A 23,245-nucleotide genomic window follows, 5' to 3' on the forward strand; every position below is an offset into this window, starting at 1 on the left:
GTGCCTCTCCTAACAAGGCCTGCAACTTTGCATAGTAACAGGAGTGGGGGGGGGGAACGCTAGCAGTCAGCCTCCCGCACAAGTCTAGGATTGTGCCTGGACCAGGGCTCGTGTAGGGCAATGAAAGCATGCAGAAAGCGCCTGTCCACATCACCAGAGGGGTCAGAAAGTTCACCACTGGCCGAGAGGAGCAGCTGAGCTCCTCCATGCAGGCAAAGGAAGGCAGCAAAATCCGTGCCTACCACCAACAACGCAATAAATCAACCATCAGTTTAACGATATCATTAATTTTTCCCCAACAGAACTATAACAAAACTACAACATTTCTAATACAGCCGGGATAAACAATAAATCTTCGTTGCAATATAAAACTGGATACTGGAAAGAATTTTTAATGGACACGATTAATAGACATGACTATTCAAGTGAAGATGAAAAACATTACACGCATTTTACAGATGCGAGTTTCTGCCAAACTGCTGGTTTGTTAACAGAAATGAAAGGACTTTGTAAAGGGATCACAAAATGAGGGCGGTGGGTGAAACTGGTGGTGTTTTTATCATCAGTATGTTGTGGTGGGTGTACCGCGTACCATAACCTGAGAGCTGGATACACAGTTCACAGTTCACTTAGCAGTCGAAACTCTCAGCCCTACACTCAAGTCTCTCAACATATCTAAATAAAAGCGCAGAGACAGAAAGATGTGAAACCGGAGCAGGAAAAACAATGCAGGGCGCGCTCGTCTGGGTGTGCTTGTGTAGGTGGGATGATGACGTCCTGATCACAAAACACATATCGCGGGGGGAGGGGGGGGGGAAGACATGTGCTCTCCTCCTTCTGCAGAGTGAAGCAGGAGAAGCGCTCCAAAAGGAAGGGCAGCAGTCGCCTGAGCTTCACCCACAGTATCCTGCTCATCAGTCAGTGAGCTCTCACACTGCACACCTTCAGGCTGGAATAAATGACACCACAGCCACACAAACCCACACACAGAGCGCTGCTTCTGGAAGGAGAGGCACGCACACGCACATTTTACAAGGTGGCTACAGCCAATTCCATTTCAACCAGATAGGACTGCATCTATTTTTATTTCTTTTTTTTTGTTTTTTTGAGAAACAGAATCACAGCTGGAGTGATGGATATTAATATCAGCCCAATCAGCAGCAGCACCAGCGAGTGCACCGTCCTGAAGTGCTCCATCCCAGGAAACAACCGTCAAGGTAGGGCATCGTCCACCCCATTACGCCACAGTGCCAGTTCGCCAAGACAACTGGGGCCAGAATTCACCTAAAGCGTTTTAAGTCCTGACGGTGTCCCTTTTCCAACAACTGCTCAACCAGTGGCCCCCCTCTCCCGCCAGATTACAGACCTGCACAGATCCTGCGATCGCAGTCCTGACGCGCTGTGCTTAGAAGCACCTGCAGGACTCAGTCTGGCACACGGAGCTCTCGCCAAGGGCAACACTGCGACTCCCAAAGCCCTGCGGACTCCAGAGCTCCCATCACAAAGATCAGAGTGTTTAGTCCTTTTCGAGCTTGCCAAGTTGCCATGGGCACACACTTTTGGTAGGAAAAAGGATTTCCATCTTACAAACCTTGTTTGTCCAGGACAGATTCCATGGTAGAGGGTAATTTACCCAGGATTTTAGTGTGATCATCCCACCCAACTCCTTTTCCTCTTCAGAAGATCAGAGAGCGGAGTTATAATTTATTCAGTTTGGACTACAAGGAATTCAACATGGGGGGCAGGGGGGTGGACACACATTTGTGCCAGACGTTAAGTAACGCCTGCAGCTCACAACGCTGAATGCTCAGACACAAGCCTGTAGGAAACTCTCTCCAGCGACATGCCACTTATCTGTCCAGGCTGAGCACACAAACCAGCATGCGGCAAACCTCTGGAGAGTCTGAGGAAACACTTGGCTTGAGACAAAATGGGCTTCCTGAGCACGGCAGCACTGCCAAATCAGACAGTGTAAACAACAACAACAACAACAACAACAACTTCTCAAACAAGTGCACTTTTAATCATCGAAAAAAAAAAAAGGCCCAGTCTTACCAACCATGTACGCATCTGCTGTTTTGTTTTTAAGTCTTTACTCAATATCTGGGGGTTTAATAATTACATTCAGCTTGGTCATGATCCTAACCACATAAAATACCTGCACAGGTGCGCCAAGACATTCCAGGTAGGGAGGCTACATTTGGGCCAGGGCTCAGCCAAAACACTGACTCCGTACACACGTACGGGGTACCTCACGCCCCACCCACCCCTCCTCCCGAACGCTCCCTTGTAGATCAAACTCAAAGATAGCAGCGACAATAACGTTGACTCTGGAAACGCACTCTGTCACACTTCCGCGCTTTGCTTCACCATCTCGGCTGGTTCTGTATCACCCAGACGGTACGGACTCAAATGGTGGGGGACTACCAAATCAAATCGAACAAAACTGCTCTTGAGCGAGGCTCCAGAGAGTGCGAGCAGCTGTCTTCTAGTTCATTCACACCGCAAACATTTATGCACGTGACCTAAAGCAGAATTCTTATCTGAACCAGGTCTGCTGAACAGAAAACTCAAGTCCTTGTCGATTAAGCTTGCAAGGTTGATTACCCACAATAATTGTTTTGTTTTTATAAACGTAATCACCCAACTTCAACACAAACTCATACATATCTCCAAACAGACCAGTGCGTCTCCAACTTTCTGCACAAAAGAACAGAAACCAAAAACAACGTAACAGTTAGTGGTTTGCACTAACATTGTGGGATGCCATAGCCACCAATAAAAGCCATTAGTTTACGCTGAGAGCGCGATATTCTCCTGGAGTGACTGAAGGTCGCGCCACATACATTAGCTTGACTAAGCTTGATGGCTTAATTTAACAATGCTAAAGGGACAAATTACTAGAAAGAAAATCAGTAACCATGGAGAGTATCCATAACGACAGCCTGCAGGAACAGAGCCAATTTATGAGTGCACGAAACACTGCAAATTACATACTAATGACAAAGATTTGAAAGTGCCGTGTTCCTAATAAGGATCAATTAAGGATGAGGGGTCCCCCCCCCTCCTGCCAACCATCTTACCTCTGCACATATAACAGTGCTGAATTACTTGCTGTATCCCCAGTAGTTTAAGTATGTGTTCTGGGTACAATTACCATCCAAATACTCAGTCAAGGAGCATCTGGAGAACCCAGGGCTTATTAATGAACCTCCCCGCCTGTTCTTGCATGCACAGGTTTGCCAGGATTTTTAGGACAACACCTTAGGCTGGAGGAAGAGATCTCGACGTGCCAGTGTGAGATCAGTTTTAAGCTACATGCATTGTGCTCTCTGAATTGCCCTCATTTAAGGAAACACCTTCATTTACGAAGCAACAGCGACTCTGCAATGCTCATCTATTTGGATCCAGACCCTCACCAAAAAAAAAAAAAAACCTTTGAGAAGCCAAATGTGAGATCATATCAGGTTTTAAAATTTGAAAAACACATTCCATTTCCATTTTTCCGTGCCACCTTCCACCTGGATATGACTTCATCCTCTTATTACTGAGAGGATGAAGTCATATCCAGGTGGAAGGTGGCACGGAAAAATGGAAATGGAATGTGTTTAATGAGTTTAATTGACTCTTAATTACGAGAGAGAATGAGGAGTGGCTAGAACGCCAACGCAAACCACGACGGGGTAAACTGGAAGCTGAGGCCAGACTTGCGCAACATTCAGAGAGGATTCACTCTCTTGAGAGAGGAAATGAAGCAGTTCTTCTTCTGTTTTTACTTCAGCATTGCCCAGCAGGAGTACCCACCGCAGACACAACAGCCAATCAGAAATGAACAGCTCAGGTGGAGAAATCCATGAAAAAAAGACTTCTTCAGAAACCTACACTGCGCAGCTAAAGCACGCCCCACGGACCCCACCTCCAGCGCCCCACGAACCCCACCTCCAGCGCCCCACGGACCCCACCTCCAGCGCCCAACCACCTCTCACTGGCAAATAACTTGTCATGCAGCCCTTCAGCTGTGATGCGGCACCACCATTAAGACAAAGATGGACCTGGCACAATCTTGAGATTAATTATTGATGATTCATTGTCAAACAAATAACTGCAATTAATGATTTTTAATGTCTATAAATACTACAATAAGACAAAGTCAGCCCTTCTGATGAGGAATGTCAATTTACCGAACAGTTAACGTCATTAATTAAAGTAGAATTAATGAAATTTGTATTCTTATAATAATTGCAAACTAAACTGCATCATCAAAGTAAACCAAATCAACATGTACTACAGCAAAACATCTACTCACTAAAATCATGGTCATTGGGCAAAGGTTGTCAAAGCTTGTGCAGAATTTGACGATTATACATACATACATACACACACACACACACACACACGAGATCAATTGGGCTTGCCTCTTAAATATTCAGTATTGTACATATGCTTGTTAGTTACGTTAGCTTCAACGCTCTGATGCAAAACTAAAGATAACCTCTGGCTGCAAACAGAGCTGTATGTTTGAGGTCAGGGAAAGGTCATCGCATTGTGTTCTTTTATGCATACTGAACTAAAGAGGCAGGTGACCGTGGGGTTCAGTCACTTCTGTCTCAACACATTTCTTGCAATGACAAATATCAAAGTCGCATTCTGTCTGACGCACTTGAAATGAAAATCGCTAAAGAAAACGACGGCAGCCAGCTCACACAACACGAGCAGGCCATCATGGATAAGAGGAATAAGAGGAGCACTTCTAGGAGACGTGCGGGGTTAATAAAGCGGCATCTGCATGGAGCAAATCTGGAAACCCTGAACAGATTACAGCAGCTAATCTGCCCATATATGTATGTAACATATTACATTATGTTACATTACACTTACACACACTACTTGCTTTGATCTCTCATTTATATCTAATTGAATCAATCTTCTAGTCCTTCCCCTGGAGCAAAATAGTGAGCCAACCCAGCCCACACTTTCAAACCCCCCTAGAAGAGTCAGCTCCACTCAGTCCATTCCTCTCAGTTACAGCAGGTCTGCGTTCACATGTGAAGGCACACAGCTCTGCTTCTTAATTAACGGCGCCATTCCTCTGAAGATCTGAAGCTCGGGGAACCTCAGAAAACGCCACACTGGTGTTGAGGTCATTTTGAATCGCCTGCAGGCTATCCTGGAATCCCTCAGAAAACAACTCAAACACAGTCAGGCCATGCTCCAGCATTCAAACGCACCTATTTTTGTGTTTGCTTTCTAAAACAGCAAAGCAACTGTCTGGGCATATTAGTATGTTTTAACATCAGCCCTTTCAAATAATAATGTATTAAAGTAAAAAAAAAAAAAAAAAAAAAAAAAAAAAAAAAGCCAACAAAGTAAAATATTGAAAATCGGAGTGAACAGTGAACTCTTCTCATTTACACACCACAGGACGATACCACAGGTCTGTAAATGAAAATACTCCTGCTGTCCACAACATATCTGCACCTCCTTGAAACTGCTTACTGCAGGGGCTTCTGGGAACACTTGCTAAGTTTATTTTTAAATCACTGCAAGTTCCTTAATTACCCACACTGGTTTGGTCTCATCATGATTTAGAGCACAATGATGAAACATAATTCATCATCAGAAATTGTGCTCACAAACAAAATTAAAAGCAAAAGACTAAAAATGAAAAAGCACAGAGACAGACAGACAGACAGACAGACAGACAGACAGACAGACAGACAGACAGACAGACAGACAGACAGACAGACAGACAGACAGACAGACAGACAGACAGACATGCACACAGAAAAAACAAGACACATTTAAAGTCAGACTCACGGACACAAGCACACACACACAAGCCTGCACAAAGGGTGGCTGCTACCTTCTTGGCTGTAATACATGGAAGCATATCAATACACAAGAAAATCTACATTTCAAAACCTAAGCCTTGGAGCAGGCAGTACTCTCAACAGAAGCAAGGCATACAATCTTACAGACAGAAGGCCGTGTTAAAGAGAGCCGTTCGATGACAGCCGCCTAGCCTGAGTGTGAGCACCAGCCTTATGTGGTGTTGTGTTTAACTGAACGCACCGTCTTGCCCTGCATCAGTGAGCAGTAACATAACCCTCTCGTGCATGAGACAGTTGTTTTAGAGAGATAAGTGTTCGAGATGTCACAGAGTCACAAAGGACGATGCCCGTCTCCTGCGCCTCTACAAGCCAAACAACAGCTGAAAACCTTTAGAGAACCAGCTGGTCAGTAAAGATGAGGTATATCTGACTTCTGAAGAAAAGCCATGCAAGGTATGCACGCAAGGTATCAACGTGAATTGGAAACCAGAATGTTTCTTTAACTTCTGCAATGTGGGGTAGATCTGAGTGAAACGGAAAACCTGAGCGGGACATTAGGGGTGATCCTTTGATCGGATCATGAAAATTTCAAAACCAACAAGGAATCGGACCTGCACACTGGCCTGTACTCCACCGTGGAGGATAAGGAATCCCTGACTATATGCTTTTGCATTACACACTGGTAGATGGTCAGTAATCAGGTAAGGAATATTAGTTCGATTTGATAATGGTCAGTAAGAAGGCAGGACACTGCTTAACGGAATCTTTACACAAAACACTTCAGCTTATGGAATTGCCAAGTCTGTCAATACCAGAACGCAGCTGATTTGCCTTCTTGAAACAATGCCAAGTAACATTCCTCAGACATTACATTTTGAAGAAGATGGAGAACTGCATTATTTCAGGTAAAGACTTGAGCTTCCAGGCTCATAACCATGGAATTCTAGGTACAGGGAACAAGCTACATACAACTAAATACACACCTGCTGTCTGTGTTGCTGCCAGCTGGTGTCAGCATGACTGGGAAAACATGCCATTCACTGGGAAAACATGCCATGACATTATTGGTCAGTTTCTTTTTGTTTTTGTTTGTTTTTCTGCCCAACTTCCATCCATTAATATGACTAAAGGCATGACTTAAGGTTTAAAACAACAACTATTTTTTGATTTCAGGTTGACTAAGCTACCAGTCGCTGCTAAGAATAACAAGAAAACAGTAGAACCATAAAACCTATTAATAATGCATAGCAAAATCCAATCAGTAATGACACTGTGTGTGTAAATAAATTATATATCTGACACCAGTGCAAACACCATACCAGTTACAGCTAAGGGTTGTGAAAACAAGTGAGGAATGTCCAGACAATCTAAAATTACTAACCGCATGAATGAAACTATTCTCTTTAAATTTGCCCCAAGCAAAAACTGCTTGCCAAGTTTTAGTGGTTGAGGACAATAACTTCATCACCGTCTGTCTAAGACATAAGATATGCCATGAGGAGGATTACCATCAGGGCCAAAAACACTACACACGAACACACACACACCACTGAAACTCAGAACCTTTACACAAATGATCAGAGGAGAAAAACAGAAAGAAAAGAGGATTTGTCATCCAAAATCTTCATCGCTCCACTTTGGTATCCTGCACCCATCCCTACTGAAAACACCACCTTATGAACCGGCTAATTGTCAACACGAGATGAAGTGGCTGTAGAAGAAGCCGACTTGGTCATAACACAGTTATGTCTGACCTCAGCACTAGTGCACTGCTAAGACAAGGTGCGTCTTAGCCTGTGGGTCCAAATCAATACGGTCCTGCTCTAAAAACAGGACATTGCACGATTACAGGACAGACTAGATACGGCACAGACAAACAGTTTTGGCCTGATGACTACCTGCATCTAGAACACTTCTCAATTCTCCACAGGAATCACAGAGACAGAGTGGATGAGTAACACCCCGAGACCAGCCGCAAGGGGGACTTCAACACACCTACCTTTCATATTATTGCACATTAACTCTTACCCAGTCACTGTGACATTTAAAAGGAAACTGCAGCTCATGTGGACACGTGTAACCTAAAATAACCCAGTGGACTGTAAAGGAGACAGGATCCAACACAGCACTGAACTCATTCCCATAACTGCTCTGTCACCATCAGTCTGACCACCGTTATCAAAAATCACAAAGTGGAAACTCAGCAGGAAGTAACAAATTATATAGCACAGTATCAACTCTAATATTTGTTGAACTACACAATAAAAGATTGTTAGATTGGAACAGACAAGCCATTGTTAAAATACTGCTTTTGTGAGAAATGTCTCCCACTACAGTGCAACAAAATGCATCACAAACGTCATGTCTTTTTACCCTTTTTGGCTATTAACAGGAAAAAACATCATCTTATTAAAATATAACAATCCTGACACTTTAAAACTCTTGGAAAGTTAAGACATTGGACAATATTTTATTATTGAAAATATTCTTTATCATGAGATGATGAATATGGAGAATTTTAACCAAAAGGGTCAAAGAGGTTAAAATTTCACACTAACATTATTTTGCCTTAGTTTGAAACAAATTAGTTAGTCAAGAGAAAGGTAGATGTTTCAGACTGAATCAATGACAATTTTTTGTTCACTACATTACTCAATACAGAGACAGCTTCATATATTGTACTGTTGAACCTCAACATTTATATGCCCCCTTTTGCACTGAACACATGGAAGACATACACATCTTCAAAAAAAATTGGCTAGGCTGTAAAACATGCTGCATTTCTTTCAAACATCCTAACTTGACTTGAAATCATTTAATGACGGAACAAACGTCCAAGATTATCTGCTTTGCAGAACGTGAACTTCAAGAAATCAATAATTAACTTAAAGTGATGAATTGTAAATGTATTGTTGGCGAGGGCTGCGGGACATTTAATTCCTAAAACAGTCCATTTAGTTAGCTAACGGTGTTCATGTAGGGTCTGACACCAACACAGCCAATGGCCGAAGAAGCCAAATTCAAACACGTCGTGTACAAGCGCACCGAGCAACTAAGACGCCCCAGCCACGACGGCCCTCAGATTTTGAACAGAGTCCGCACAAACCGGGCTCCGAGTTCGCTTGTCCGAGTAGGAGCAACTTACAGCCATCATAGGAATAACTTGTACTGCCCATCATAGGAACAACTTGCAGGAATAACTTACAGCCATCATATCCTAGGTACATAACTGGGCTCCCGAAAACCAAAAACCTCTCCGACGGCGAAATGAGCCGCTTAAGTCCAAAGCCAAGGGGCGAGTTCGCTCGAACTTAACGCGTTTATCTGGTGTGTTACTCTCAGCCTGGGCAGCGCGGTGCTGCACCAGAAACAATTCAGCCTCTTGGTATTGCTGGGTGTAAAGTTCCAGTGATGCGGTATCAAACCTGTAAGTCCAAAACAGTCTAAAAACAGGCCAAAATAAAGCCGTGCCGACGGTGCTGAAGAGCAGGGCTCCCTAACAACCCAGCGGGCTGAGCGCTCAGCTCGCACGGAGAGGAATACGCGCAGAGCACGAACAAGGGTCCGGGGGGGGACTACTACTCACCGGGCCACTTTTCTTTCGCACGACCGTCCAAGGAAGCGAGTGTTTCGGCGCCGGGTGAGTCAAACAGCCGCGGACTCACGGCGTTGTTGACAGCAGCGTCCACAGCGCCGCCATCTTCGCTCCGCTATGAGGCGGCCGGGTCGCGCGGCTCCTCGCACAAAGTCTGGACTGAACCAAACGGATCCGTGCGACAGGGGTGCGCCGCGGGGTTGTCGAGATATTACCGCTGCTCTGTGCACGTGTGGAGAGGGCGAACTTCGGAAGCAAGCCTCTCTGGTTTGCAGCTTGCATATGTTGGAGCACACAGATGTGACTGTGATGATTTTATGTTTTCTCAGAGAAAACCTTTTTATGTTGGCTCCTAAGCGATGGAAAAGTCGGCGATGGGAGTTCCCAGAAGAACGCGCCTCCTTTAGGGACTCAGGTAGAGGATTCAGGTAGGGGGCCCGGATAAGGGACTCAGGTAGAGGATTCAGGTAGGGGGCCCGGAAAAGGGACTCAGGTAGAGGATTCAGGTAGGGGGCCCGGATAAGGGACTCAGGTAGAGGATTCAGGTAGGGGGCCCGGATAAGGGACTCAGGTAGAGGATTCAGGTAGGGGGCCCGGATAAGGGACTCAGGTAGAGGATTCAGGTAGGGGGCCCGGATAAGGGACTCAGGTAGAGGATTCAGGTAGGGGGCCCGGATAAGGGACTCAGGTAGAGGATTCAGGTAGGGGGCCCGGATAAGGGACTCAGGTAGAGGATTCAGATAGAGCTCAATTAAGGGGCTCAGGTAAGGGCTGTGGGAAGCAGCAATAGGCAACGTTACATATTGACCGTGGGCATTACCTAATGAATCAGGCATTTGGCAATTACCACATGTATTTAGTTACTATTTGGGGAGGATGAGGAGGGGAGAGGAGGATGGGGAGGAGAGGAGGATGGGGAGGATGGAGGGGAGGAGGAGGGAGGGAGGAGGAGGAGGGAGGGAGGAGGAGGAGGGAGGGAGGAGGAGGAGGAGGAGGGGGAGGGGAGGAGGTACATAGATCTAACGTAAATTCGTGTTCACAAAGCTTTGGTAACAGTTGCATAGATGCTTTACCGTATTTTGTTTCCCATATTAATAGGAGTCCTTTTGCGGTAAGGACTAAACACTGTAAGCTAGCTAAAAAAAACCAACCTAAAGTTTAAAGGGATGTGAGTTCATTATAGACTAATGTATCTAATTCCTAAAACATTCATAGATCGACCATGATTCTCTGCTTGACTTCTCCGGGGTTTAAAACTCATCCTATTGCGCCACCTGCTGGCGGAAGGAATGTCGTGCTGGGTTTTTAATCATCACTTTCAGCCCGCGGTCGTATAACGCGAGGATGTGTGCGCGCGTTGGTTTACATTAAAGCTCATGATCTTTCACTTTTAGTCTAACATTTCTTTAAAAACAATTTGCATCGTCATTTTCCATTAATAACAGTTATACAATACAGTGAGCCAATTTATAAACCATTTACAAGTTTAAACTAGATTTTGTGCCATTTAGCACCAGTTATTGTGCTCTCAGCTGTCCGTGAATTTGAGAGGCTACACACAAGTTATTCCTCCCAAGTGTCAGGAAATCAATGCCAGGATTAGCCTTTTGACTTCTGGTCATGTTGTCATGTTGCTTCACAGGGAGAAGAACTTGTTTATGCTTCATTTTCAGTTATTACAGGAAAATAAAAGGGAATTAAGGATTTTTATACTGAAAACAGGATGTAAAATCTATTTCTGCACTGTACAACAAAAAAAATGCAAAATTAGCATTTTGAGTTATCTTTATTAAGTAAACTCTACATTTTCAATATTGCTTTTTGTCCATTTTTAGTTTTTTTTAGTCTAGATTACAGCCTCTTGCAATCAGCACAGTTTATATATTCATATATATTTATATATCTTTTTCCCAACCAAGCTACACTTCGAAGAATACAAAAATATCACAGTACATTTTCTACACAGTCACTCCCTACTAGTGAGCTCCAACGCTAGCACTGGACTTAAGACTGGAACACAGGAATCTGGCAACTTCTCAGACGGACCACATGTCTAGTTGAAGTTGGAGAGTGAGTGAGTGCGTGCGCGCGCGTGTCGGGGGGGCGCGAGAGCGCGAGCGCACGCGTGCATGTGATTTAGGGGTTAATACAATCTAAAATGAAAGAAATACTGCTCTTGCGCGTGTATGCACAAATACTTGCTGGTAATAAGTACAAATGCACAGGAAACAAAACCCAAATGTCAGAGTGAAAGGTTAAAAAAAAAAAAATAGTCACATGAAAACATACAGAGGGCTTGTTGGTAGTGGACTTGTGCCTGATGAACTCTTGACACTCGTGTTACTTAAGCTTAAAAAATATCTGGTCCAGCCAGACTTCTGTTTTCCAAAAACTCAAGCCTTTGCCACCAAAAGCTGACTGGAGAGTGGAACTCACATAGCACGTTTAACATTTTTCATTCCTCAAACATACCATACTATACAAAATATCAAAAGAAAAACAAGGAATAAAACAAAAACAGAAGAATCCTCACCCGTACTCAAGATTATTGTTTCATATTAAATGTCTGTTTAATTCTTTAACAAACCTCCCCCCCACCCCCGACCCTCATGTACACTGTCAATATGCAAAGTTGAAATTCGTTTCGGACTGGTGGAGCCTCTCTCCTCCAATGCAGAGGAATGTATCAGTATGAGTCTGACATTTAGTGGTTTCATTCAAACCTGAACCAACAAACATCAACAGAACAAATGAAGAAAAAAACAAAACAAAACAAAACTTTTAAACAACCATCTAAACAAACTTGGAGGAGAGCACACAACATGAACACAGTTTGGGAAAAGGGGAGCAGGACGAATCTAAGGATAAACACTAGTCATAAGTTACTCAACGGCACACGAAAATCTGACAACAATGAACTTAATCAGGGAAGGACCCTTGTGTCTCGCGTTCCTCCCGCGGCTCGGCGCCCACCCGGAGGCCTGATTGTGCTGCCAAAGACGACTTTGTAGAGGAAGTGGCGGTTCAGAACGGGTGCTGTTTGCGCGCGGAGGACCAGCTGCTGCTGCGTCAGTCCCCAGCTGGCCTGCGGCGTGTTCACGGAGAGAACGTCGCCATCTCCAGCGAGATCCTCTGCCACAGCTCCTTGGTCTGCTTGCCTCTCTTCAGGTTCTGCAGGACGTCGTTGAACTGCATCATACCCACCGGCGTCAGGCAAAATGCGCCACGGGCACTCCGGACGATGTTCACGAAGTCGTCGTGGTCTGCCGGGGTCAGGTGGATCAGCCGGTGGTGGATGTACTGCGGAGAGGAGCAGAGGTCTAAAGCACAGCTCGGTGGGCTCGGATCTCCGAACGATCTGCTCATCAAACGGCCCGGTGACGGGAGCTTCAGAGCGTTCGTCAGAGGGGAAAATAAATGCAGCCTAAATCAAATGCCAACGTTTCAACAGGGACAGACCGCATCCAGTACACTTATCCCACAAGCCACTTAGCAAACAAGTCTCTCGCGTCAGTCATGGCAGATCTCTGCTCGAACACATCCCCCGGGTACCATGATCGTGAATTTGCATCAGTGTCTCCTCTCCATGTTAACAAATTGGTGTAAATTTGCACGGTGTGTAATACGACTGTCAAAATCTCCAACCATCAGGCTGCTATGAGATCTATGATACCGCTAGGACAGCAGCTATGATACTGCTGTGTGAGGGGAGGGAAGACAGAGATTGCCAAATATTCTCTCTACAGTGAACAAGAATGTGAGAGAGACCCTCAATCTTCCTCTCTGTGGCCTGCTTCCCTTCTCCCTCTGCTCTCCTGCAGAACTGTGAAGCCTGTGGAATGTCCTTCCTATGAGCGTACTCGGACTCCACTCTCTGCCGTCATGCACCATCCATGGGCACTGCACGCGACCGGAAAGGAAACACTCCTCACGATCTCTACTTGGCGCAACTCGGATGTGCAGACGTCCTCTGTGAATGGAACCTGGTGGTGTGGTGATGAGGGGATTCACGCATGTACACAAACATTCTGAAATTCCCGGCCTTCAGGTCACAAACACTTTACTCTTGATCCAGGCACCCAATCCCAAAGATTTAAGACTGCTACACTCTTCAATCAATATCGACTTTTTAGGGGCCGATGACAATATCGATATAAGATGATATACCATATTTCAATAGTCCATTAAAAATGAGAACTGCCTAACACTAAAATTATAAAATATTACTGATTAAAAGAACCATACGATTTATAGAGTAAACTGCTACTGATAGTCAAATAAGAAATTGGGAACAAGCAAGAAAATATTCTCCTTGAATATGAAATAGTAAAACAAATAAATAATGCATACCAGCATTTTACTTTATAACTTGCAAACAAACATCACTTCAATTAAAGACTGTTAGAATTAACCTGCATAAGTAAGCATAAGTAGTCTGTTGTATAGTGTATACCACCTTACACTTGGACAGTAGGCTTGAAAAACATTTCAACTCAACAGTTTAGCAACTGGAATCCAACAGTAACAGAAATTCAAAATCATTTATAGTAACAAAAACGAAAGAAGCCACCCTACCTAGGACTGGAACCCTGGACTGACGGGAGGTAAACGTGAGCTCTGACCACCAGACCAAAGAGCAGCTCACTGGCATAGCAGCCAGAGCACCTGTTTAACCCGTCTATCCAAATGTCCATCCACACACATCTGCCCTTTCATCAGGGCCACACCCATGCCCCTCATCAGGGGTCCTCACGCAAGGCTACACCATCATCAACCCAGGGCATGCTCCCTATAGCCTCACCACCATCCCGCTTCTGAAACCACGTGTAACCAACGCTGGAGACAGCCACTCTCCCCGGGATTCGTACACTGGACTGACGGGGGTAAACGTGAGCTCTGAGCACGGGTCCAGAGAGCCAGCTTTGGTCCTTCCTAAGTGACGGTCTCAGTCACCAGAAGCATTTCGGTTTAGACCAATGCAAGGTGAGCGCCATGGTTTTTCTGTTTAGCAGGGTACACAGTGTAGCAAGCTTCACGTTAAACATCACTGACAAGCTAGACAGAAGAGTAAATACCAAAGCAATCCTACTCTAGACACGGCTGGCTCACAGACATCACACAAACGGCCAATTATCGTCTCCACATATCGGCCAACCACTAGTGTTGCGGCCTTGCTCTGTTTTGGGAGGCGTGACTGCAGCGGTCATCAGTAATGGCTCACTCGCAAAGAGACCCGTGTTGCAACTTGCCCCGCCCATTTCAGGAACGCATAGGAACCCGTTTAATTAACAATAGCCATGTCTACTGGACTGATTTTTCTAGATGAGTAAAATCGAAAGGATAAAAGACAAAATGAGTTGTTCAATATTGGGTGTGTCATGCTACGTCAATGGCTCATAGCATTAATACCCCTGGGGAAGACATGAGCAGGAGAGAAGCATTGGCCATACCTGGTATACAAGTCACTCACTGCAAGCGGAACATCAGCAGGTTGAACCTCAGGCTTTCAGTACGCTGCACAATTTGGCAAAATCAAGCTCACGTAAAGCCAGCGTGTGCGGTTCGGCGTTTGGCGCGCACGTACCTGTAGGTAAGCCTGCTGGCAGCGCTGCACCAGCTGGTGAAAGGCGGGGGTGCGCAGGTGCGCGTGGATGTGGGCGGGGTTCAGCCTCTGCAGGGCCTCCATGATGATCTCCTGCAGGACGAACGGACTCAGCACACCTTTGGCAGCCCCCACGCAGAACTGGTAGACGTAGTTCACCCCTGCAGAGGGAGAGAGCGACAGAGGTAGCAGCGCTCGGAGCCATCCCAGAGCCGTCTCAACGACGCCGCGCGTGAAAACCCCTCGTCCACGTCCTCTCAGTAAGTAGCACTCTGCTGCACGAGTGTTACCACTCAGGTGCTCGTGCAACGTCCAACATAAACCTCTGTGCAACTCGGAAATGCCTCTAAGCCAAACGCCTGAAACAGTAGATACTGTTCACGCTACATTTCTTCACTATAGTCAGTGTTTTATTTATCAGTATATGAAGTCTGCAGGCTGCTGCTGGACTTTGCATGCGTTTGTGTTTTTACGCGATTCACTGTTCTGCTGCTCATGGAGAAAATCGGTGACACAGTGAATGCACACAAGCTCCAAACCATCAGCAAAGGAAACAATCAATAACTGCAGAGCTACACGCTACGTGAAGGCTGTGTGTGAGGACGTGGAGAGGTACCGAGCCGCGCAGCGAGGCTAAGCAGCCACTTGACGTCCTCCGTGTAAGGGGGGCTACGGGAGAAGTTATTGGGATGGTCGTTGTGAGCCCTCCTGCCCAGCATCTCCAAGGCCAGCATACCTGAATGAGCACAGAAAGCATCCATCACTTCCTCACTACGCTTTACCACAGAATGGTACTAAAACAGACATCATGCATAAGTGTAACCTCCATGTTCGACGACACCCACAACAGACGCGGCCGACTCCCAACTTGCCTCCTTAATATTTAAACAGAATCCACCACAAGGTGGTGCTCTAACCAGACAGTGGCCCAGGGACGAGTAGACTACAACTTCAGGGCCACGAGAAACTTAACGATCAGCCGTCCTTACCAACTCTGTAGGCCGAATGCAGGTAGTGCAGTCCCTGCTGGCTGATTGGCTGACTGTGCTGCTCATCTTCCACAGGAAAAGGCGTGCTAACCAATGAGGCGGGCTGAGAGGAGAGGCCAGGAAGCGTGGCTCCCTGTATGGCCTGAATGGTGGAGCCTGAGTGAACTCCGCCTACTGAAGAGAAACAGAAACCTCAGACGAAACCAGACAGCACACCAGGAGAAGGATTATTAGGATATAAAGAACACAGCTCGGCCACAAGGAAGCGATAAATGATAAATGAGTTTTCTAGGCAAAAACATCACCATCAGACCCCACAACCGCCCTGATGGGAACTTATTTGGTGCAACAGGCCCTCGGAGCATTAGAGTGCACTTCATCTAAAGGTAGTCAGGTCTAGCTGATCTAGTCCCATTCTGATTGCATATAAACGGAGGGCGGGGGTGGGGGGGGGGGGGGGGTGGTCACTAGCACTGAATGGAGACTAAATGTATAAACGTAGTAACGGCTCATATGGGCCAGTCAAATTAATACTTCAGATTTGTTTCATATCTCTACACAAGAGTCCCCCTCCCTCTGTTCTCACCTGCCACCGTAGTGCTGAGGGGCAGGGCCGCGTCAGCTGCGTGGTACGGGTGGACAGCGATCTGAGTCATGGACGGTACAGGAACCCCTGGGAACGTGACTGCAGTTGCTGCCATGGGGGGGTGAGGACCAGAGGCCACAGAGAACGGGTACGGCGCTCCGATAAAGGCGGAGTGCATTCCCTGGGAGAGCAAGGATGCCACACCCACCCACACACAACAAAAATCCAGAAATCAGATCAAGTTATTTGACTCTAAACCGTGGTCACAAACACCAAGAGTTTGCAAGAGATCTTGAGAGCATGTGGACAGATTTCTCTCTCTATACCATCAGCTAACAATGTGGCCCCAATACATAAACTACGTATCTACAAAAATCTCACACACAGGTGCATCCGTGTTGCTTCAGAAAGGGTTGACATTCAAATCCAGGAGCAAATAAGAATGGCTGTTCAGGTCCAGGAGGAGCTAGCCATGGGCTCTTACTTGCGGATAGGTGGATCCAGACACGGGGAAGACAGCGGGGCGTGGGACGTGCTGGATCTGGTGGCCCAGGTACTGGGGGGTGCACACACTGGGTAGATGAGCCTGGATGGTGGTGTAGGGGTGCAGGCCCTGAGGGTGGGCCACTGCCGTGCCGGGCAGCGCGTGCGACTGGTAGATGCTGGAGCCCACCGAGATGACGGGCACTACAGCGGCTGCTGTCACCGCTGCCGTCACGGTGGCCACACCGGCCGCGTCCATGCCGGCGCCGTCCAGCACGCCGCAGCCGGTCTCCGGGGGTCTGCGTCCCGGCCCACCGTTGGCCCCGCAGCGGCTGGGGGCCTCGCGCTGACCCGCCGAGCCTCCGCCCACGGTCTGCTCGTACAGCCAGTACCACTGGTGGGCCACCTCAAAGAGCACCTCGGGGTACACGCCCCCTCCCTTGGCCGCCTCCTCTACCGCCATACACGCCTTCTCCAGCATCACGTTGTCCTGGAAGAGAGGGAAGGTTGTGCATCACGTGTTTGCTTTTGGTTGCTACGGCAGCGGGGGAGGGATGCCAGTGGATGCCCTACCTGCTCCTTGCACTGCACCAGCGCCCTCTGGATCTCGTTGGGGTTCAGGGCGTGGGCATGGGGGAGGCAGCTGAGCGCCAGCTCCGCCGCAGCGCGCACCATGTTGGGGTCCCGCGCCCGGGACGCCCGGTCTGCCAACGATGCCACCTCCGGAGGGGTGAGGTGCCCATCCCAGCACTCTACAAGAATGTTGAGGGCAGCGCTGCCAATCTCCATAGCTTGGCCTGCGAGAGAGAGAGAGAGAGAGAGAATCATAAAAGACTTTGCAGAGCTGACGAAGGACCATATCTCTTCCGAAATGTTCTGGTTCCCTGGAAACCCTTCACTACAATTTGACACTCTTACTATAGTACACTGCAGTTACTCATTGGGAATCTTTATATATATATATATATATATATAAATAAAAAACAAAAAACAATTCACCTGTGATCCAGGAAACATGGGAGGAGTACGTCCTGGACAGCCAGTTGGGAGACACAAAGTTGTGCAGGCCCAAGGCGTATAGGCCTATCTCGAAGGCACACAGGTGCAGATTGCGGTGGGGCCCCTGGTGGCCCCCACTGGCAGAAGGCTGAGTGAAGATGGAGGTGGAGCTGTTCCCGCCTGCCTTCACCAGCACCGTCTTGGCCAGCTCAAAGTAGAAGTGGGCGGCCGCCTCGGACGGCTGGTTGGGCACGTGGGGCGCGTGACACTCGGGGCGCCGACCTTTATACCTGCATTATAAATTAATTATAAATGAATTAATTACTGTTTCCAGGAGCTGTTTGTGTGTGCACTCTGCTCTCCAACCTGATGAAAATCTCCACGAGTTCTCAGATCCAGAATTATGCACATGTAGAGAGCATTAGTGTCCATGTTCCCATGACAACAAGCAGCACTCGAGTCTGGTCTGAGCGAGACAAGCAGTTGTACGCTACCTGAGTTTTCTGTTGGCACACTTGTTCTTTTAAGAGGTTAATTACTTAAACCCATGGCAGAATAAGGAACACACTTCACATGTGGCCTGCTTATTAAAGAAAGGGCAAGACGTTATGTCCTGCGATACAGCTTCTATCGTTCATGTAAACCCACTTTCAAACTATTTTTAGATCTTTTTTTGAAGTTTGAAGCATAAAGTTTGGCTCCAACTCTGAAGACCAGTATTCGCATCATAATGTCTAATCTCAAATGCACAGAACAACCTCAACGTTTCCGATTAGTCCTGGAATCAGACAGCGGCCTTTACATGCTTATTATTCTTCTACTTAACACCTTATTTACAGGATGATCCACCTTGTTCTGTCGGATAGAGAAGGGGACTCGGAACGGCCTAAACTGGAGTAGTCTATTCCGACTGAGGTGTAATGGATTATCAAGACGCGTGTCACTGTGTCCAGCGTCCTTAAGTACCAACAGCAATCATAAAAGGGCAAGTCACCTACACCCAAGCAAAGCACGTTTCAAGCCAAAGATCAACCAGACAATATTCTGAAGATTAATCCAACTTTTAAAATAAATCTTTAACTCATGTTGGATGAGTCGGCCACCACCAACACGTGACCTCTGCCTTACCTGCTGGTGTCGGTGCTCTTGGCTCTGGCTCCACCCCCTGCCCTGCGTGACCCGCTGGATGACGAGGAGCCCAGTGAATCGGAGGACGAGCTGCTGATGCTGTCGCTGTCTTGACCCCTCCCCCAGGAAGCAGCCGCCCAACCACCTCGCAGAGGGCGTCGGCTGAGCGTGGGGGAGCTGTCCGAGGTCGTCTCGGGGGCGCTGCTGTCGATGCTCGCCATGCCTGAGGGGACGCAAGCCAGAGGGCTGCACTCAGACAAGTGTATGCTTTGTGAGACACGCCACCAACACGCCAGCAAGTGGGCTGGCAATGCAGGCTGCGAACAAGCTACTATTCTACTGTTTATTCCATTTATCTATCCTTTCTAAAGGAGCAAAAAAGCCGTTTGTTTCGAAAGCTGGCTGGTTACATTGAGGAAGCCGCGTTTGCCCCTCGCGACGGAGTCGGGGTAGAAGCCACGGGGCAACAGCGGCCCACTTACCTGTATGCTTCTTCTTTTGCCGCACAGGTGAGCCCCAGCAGCGGGTTCCGTAGGCCCCGCGCCCGCCTAGCGCCAGGCGGCTGGGCACCGTGCCCTCGGTCTTAAAGGGCGCCGCCTCATCCTGTCCCCTCTGCTGCTCACACGAGGAGGACTGAGCCCCATCTGCCACACACACACACACACAGGTCAGAGGCAGCGGCCTGAGGCCGAGTCGTTCTCTGAGGTTCAGACACACTCCCTGCAGCTCCGCGGCCTACCTTGTTCGCGGCTCTCGCCCGCAGCCTCTCCCGCCGCCACACTCTGAACCCCGTTACCCGCCATCCCGCCCTGCTGCCCCCCCGCCCCACCGCTGGCCGCGCCCTGCGCGGAGGCCGAGCCCCCACTCGCTGCCGGCGCCGCGTGTTTGGACGCGCCCCCCGCAGCGTGCTTGGACGGGCTCTTCTGGCTGCCGGCGGCCGGCTTGCTGGAGTAGAAGGAGCTCAGGGTTTGGGGCTTGTGAGTCTGACTCTCCCGGTCCAGGAGCTTGTCCAAAATCTGTTAACATTAAAAAACACAAATGTGAGAGGCCCGCTGCAAAGCATCGTGGGTCACCAAGTGTGAACACAGTAGCTATTTGAAAAACACTACTACATTAAATTAAAGGCTGCAAAGAATTCGATTATTTTTTCAACTTTTTTGGTACAGTTGTGTGTTGACGATACTCCACTTCTTTTTAAAGCAGGTAATAAAAATAAATAAATAAATGTAAAAAATCATGCCGAGACATTTAAAAAGGGTCTGAGATATTTGTCTAACTGCAGCTTTTTTTGTGGCATTCCAGCACAGCACGGCCATTTTGAAGCAGGTCCCTGCCAGTCACTCTGAACCTGGTCCAAAAAAAATGCTCAGATCACCACCGGTGCAGAAGTACCGCCAGAGCCAAGTGCAACAGTGGCGGCCAGCTGAGAAACGTCCCCAAGACTGCAGCCTACAGTGCAGTTTTCAGGGGTCACGGCGGCGAGGACCCTTGCCTTTTTCAGCTTGCTCTGGTCATCCTTGTAGGTAATCATCAGGGCCAGGGCGAGGTCTCCCTTCTCCCTCCTAGTGCCCTCACACAGCAGAGGGTGCTCTGCCTCACTAACCGTCGTCTTCATTCCTGAGAGAGAGAGAGAGAGAGACACGGACGCGAGCATCAGACAGACCCTCCTTAGTCCAGTGTGGGCAGATCGCACACAGGACTTACCTAGTGCTGCCACCGCGGCCTCGAAGCCCAGCTCCTCGTCACCGGGCATCTCGTTGTTACGGTTACGGCTGGGTGGGCGAGAGCCCGTGGGAGAGACCACTATTGCATGGGAAAAAGTCCACAGATACCGGTTTACTGGACGATAATGTACATCTAACTTACAGATCTAATAGTGGCATATTTAAACTTGTTTAAATAAAAAACTGAAATGAATGATCTTTTGAGATTTAAGCGCTTGAAAGGCAGTTACGGTTTACGTATTGAAACGGCAGCAAGACTAAATTGAACAAAAAGCTACAACAAAAGCTACGGCACTGAGAGGTGGACTGGGATGATGGCCCAGCGCCCTGGCAGCCCTCACCACTAACGCACGACTCACCAGGGGTGCAGAGAACATCGAATATGAAGCTAGCCAACATGAGGGGCAGGACGGGCCGATAGTCGCAGAAGTTGCCGTCCCTCAGCTGCTCCGCCCTGTCCCTGATGGCAGCCATCTCCACCACCCCCAGAGGGATCTTCTTCAGCAGAGCCACCACCTCGGACTCCTGGTAGGCCAGCTTCACCTGAAAGCCCAGAGCCGCGCTTTGAGACCACTGCACCGAAACGGCCGTCTGCACGCTCGGCTGCCCGAGCATCTACACGCAGGCTGTGGTACTGAGGTGATGCTACTTTACCTGTGTAGGACCTTCTGGAAAAACAAATGTTTACAAAGTACTTTATAAAGAATACCACTAGAAAAGAGAGAAAGCGAGGGGGAAAATAAATAAATAAAAAGACATCAAAAAAAGTAATATTAAACAAGAATCCCTGGGGTCCCAGGGGTTGAGAGCCACTTCACTGAACAGATTTTTAGGGATAACCAGTAAAACGCAGTGTGATCGTGATACAACTTCATGATGTAGTTTGAACACGTTTAAATGACTAGAAGACAGAATAAGGAAAAAGCCCAACTCAAGAGAAGCGTACAAGATAACCGGTGAAGGGACTTGAGGCCTAGCGGAATGTGGGATGATGGCAGTATTCTGAACTCACTGAACGCTGGACCAGGTGAGGAAGCGTTACGGTAACCCAGTCCAGGTCACACAATCACGAGGCTCACACATTCAGCAACGCAGGGGACATCACTGACAGACAATACTGAGGGGTCACTGACGAAGAGGACAGTCGGGTGCCGGGGGTCAACCCGCAGTCGTTACGGGTGTGGCTCTTAACACTGAGATCATAGTCTGAGATGACTGATGACTTTCAGAGACAAGAATACTACATATTACACTCCATCTCATTTCTGTTGCGTTACCAAAATGAGAGACATCCACAAGTTAACATCTATCAAAGAGCAAGCTATGAACATCTCTTAAAAGCAGGCAGCTTTTAACCACAGATACAGACACAAACAAAGGGGTCCACGCATGTCAGTGGCAAACTATCCCGGAAGCATATAATCAATAGATTACAATAAATAAATAGGTTGATCATTAAAATCTTGACTCGAGTCTTCTGACCACTGCTGGGAGACATGAAGCATTCAGGACCACATACGCAGGACTGGTATACTGCCAGCCAAGTGACAACAGACATATCTGAGAGAACCAAGATGAGCTAGTTCCCCGTCCGTTCTCCGATCGTTACCAACCCCAACGAGTATCCTTTCAGCACTGTCAGCTATGCGAATGCCCAGGGTCAGTATGGCCACCTAGGCTCGTTACCACGGGGGGTTAGCGGCGCGTCGTGTACCTCCAGAGCCTTGGTGGAGGCAGGTGGCCTCTGGAGCTCCAGGGAGAACATGCCCGTCCTGAAGGCCAAGTTATGGAACTCCAGTCTCTCACTGAGGACCGTGAGCAGGAAGGCGGCCTTGGAAAGTGTGCTGGTGGCCACCTGGGTCTGTCTGCTGGTCGACACCTTGCTCTTCTTACCCTGACAGAGAGGAGAAGGTGACCAGCCATGCTTTAGTGGGACTGGTGTACATGTTTATGTATGGTTCAGCAAAGCCAGGGTGAGGGGACAGAAACAGAACCAGAACTTTCTGCACCATTCAGCTTACCGTTGCGATGTTAATTTACGTTTTACAGATGCGGTTCTGAAAATATAAATTTTTTTCTTGTTCTCGTTTACTTTATTAAATGATTACCAAGACTGATTTCAGGATACGAACAACAGGAGTGTGTGTGTACGCGCGCGAGAGAACGAGATACCTTCGTCTGCGGCTGCTCCACCTTGAGGTCGGGAGGGTTGGCCAGCAGATCCTTGGCCAGCTCCACCGCCAGGCGACAGGCTTCGTTGCTGTAGCCGTGAGCGTAGAGCGCCTCCGCACAGGCAAACAGCACCTGA

At 47.8% G+C, this 23,245-nt stretch overlaps 2 protein-coding genes across 5 annotated transcripts in view; both read right to left on the reverse strand.

Moving 5' to 3' along the window:
• ndst2a (N-deacetylase/N-sulfotransferase (heparan glucosaminyl) 2a) overlaps positions 1-9,576 on the reverse strand; it is a 75,371-nt gene extending 65,795 nt beyond the window's left edge. The window contains exon 1 of one of the 3 annotated variants that reach the window (XM_035531383.2): positions 9,418-9,576. The gene's annotated coding sequence lies outside the window, so the exon portion shown is untranslated. The remainder of the gene's footprint in view (positions 1-9,417) is intronic. The other 2 variants (XM_035531386.2, XM_035531384.2) reach the window with 2 other exon arrangements.
• Positions 9,577-12,387: 2,811 nt separating this feature from the next.
• Positions 12,388-23,245, reverse strand: part of zswim8 (zinc finger, SWIM-type containing 8) — a 29,736-nt gene continuing 18,878 nt past the window's right edge. Inside the window, exons 11-26 of one of the 2 annotated variants that reach the window (XM_035531337.2) lie at positions 23,110-23,241; positions 22,652-22,831; positions 21,297-21,480; positions 20,918-21,016; positions 20,706-20,830; positions 19,953-20,229; positions 19,696-19,857; positions 19,214-19,436; positions 18,086-18,375; positions 17,660-17,883; positions 17,088-17,576; positions 16,604-16,784; positions 16,018-16,191; positions 15,645-15,764; positions 15,011-15,189; positions 12,388-12,726 (exon numbers count right to left, since the gene is read on the reverse strand). In XM_035531337.2, coding sequence (XP_035387230.1) covers positions 12,523-12,726; positions 15,011-15,189; positions 15,645-15,764; positions 16,018-16,191; positions 16,604-16,784; positions 17,088-17,576; positions 17,660-17,883; positions 18,086-18,375; positions 19,214-19,436; positions 19,696-19,857; positions 19,953-20,229; positions 20,706-20,830; positions 20,918-21,016; positions 21,297-21,480; positions 22,652-22,831; positions 23,110-23,241 — 3,243 coding nt within the window. In that variant the 3' untranslated portion in view covers positions 12,388-12,522. Of the gene's footprint in view, positions 12,727-15,010; positions 15,190-15,644; positions 15,765-16,017; positions 16,192-16,603; positions 16,785-17,087; positions 17,577-17,659; positions 17,884-18,085; positions 18,376-19,213; positions 19,437-19,695; positions 19,858-19,952; positions 20,230-20,705; positions 20,831-20,917; positions 21,017-21,296; positions 21,481-22,651; positions 22,832-23,109; positions 23,242-23,245 lie in introns of those variants that run through there. The other variant, XM_081724346.1, reaches the window with a different exon arrangement.

This window comes from Electrophorus electricus, chromosome 12 (assembly GCF_041902795.1).
Source record: "Electrophorus electricus isolate QZ-2024a chromosome 12, ASM4190279v1, whole genome shotgun sequence".
Classification (NCBI taxonomy): Eukaryota; Metazoa; Chordata; class Actinopteri; order Gymnotiformes; family Gymnotidae; genus Electrophorus; species Electrophorus electricus.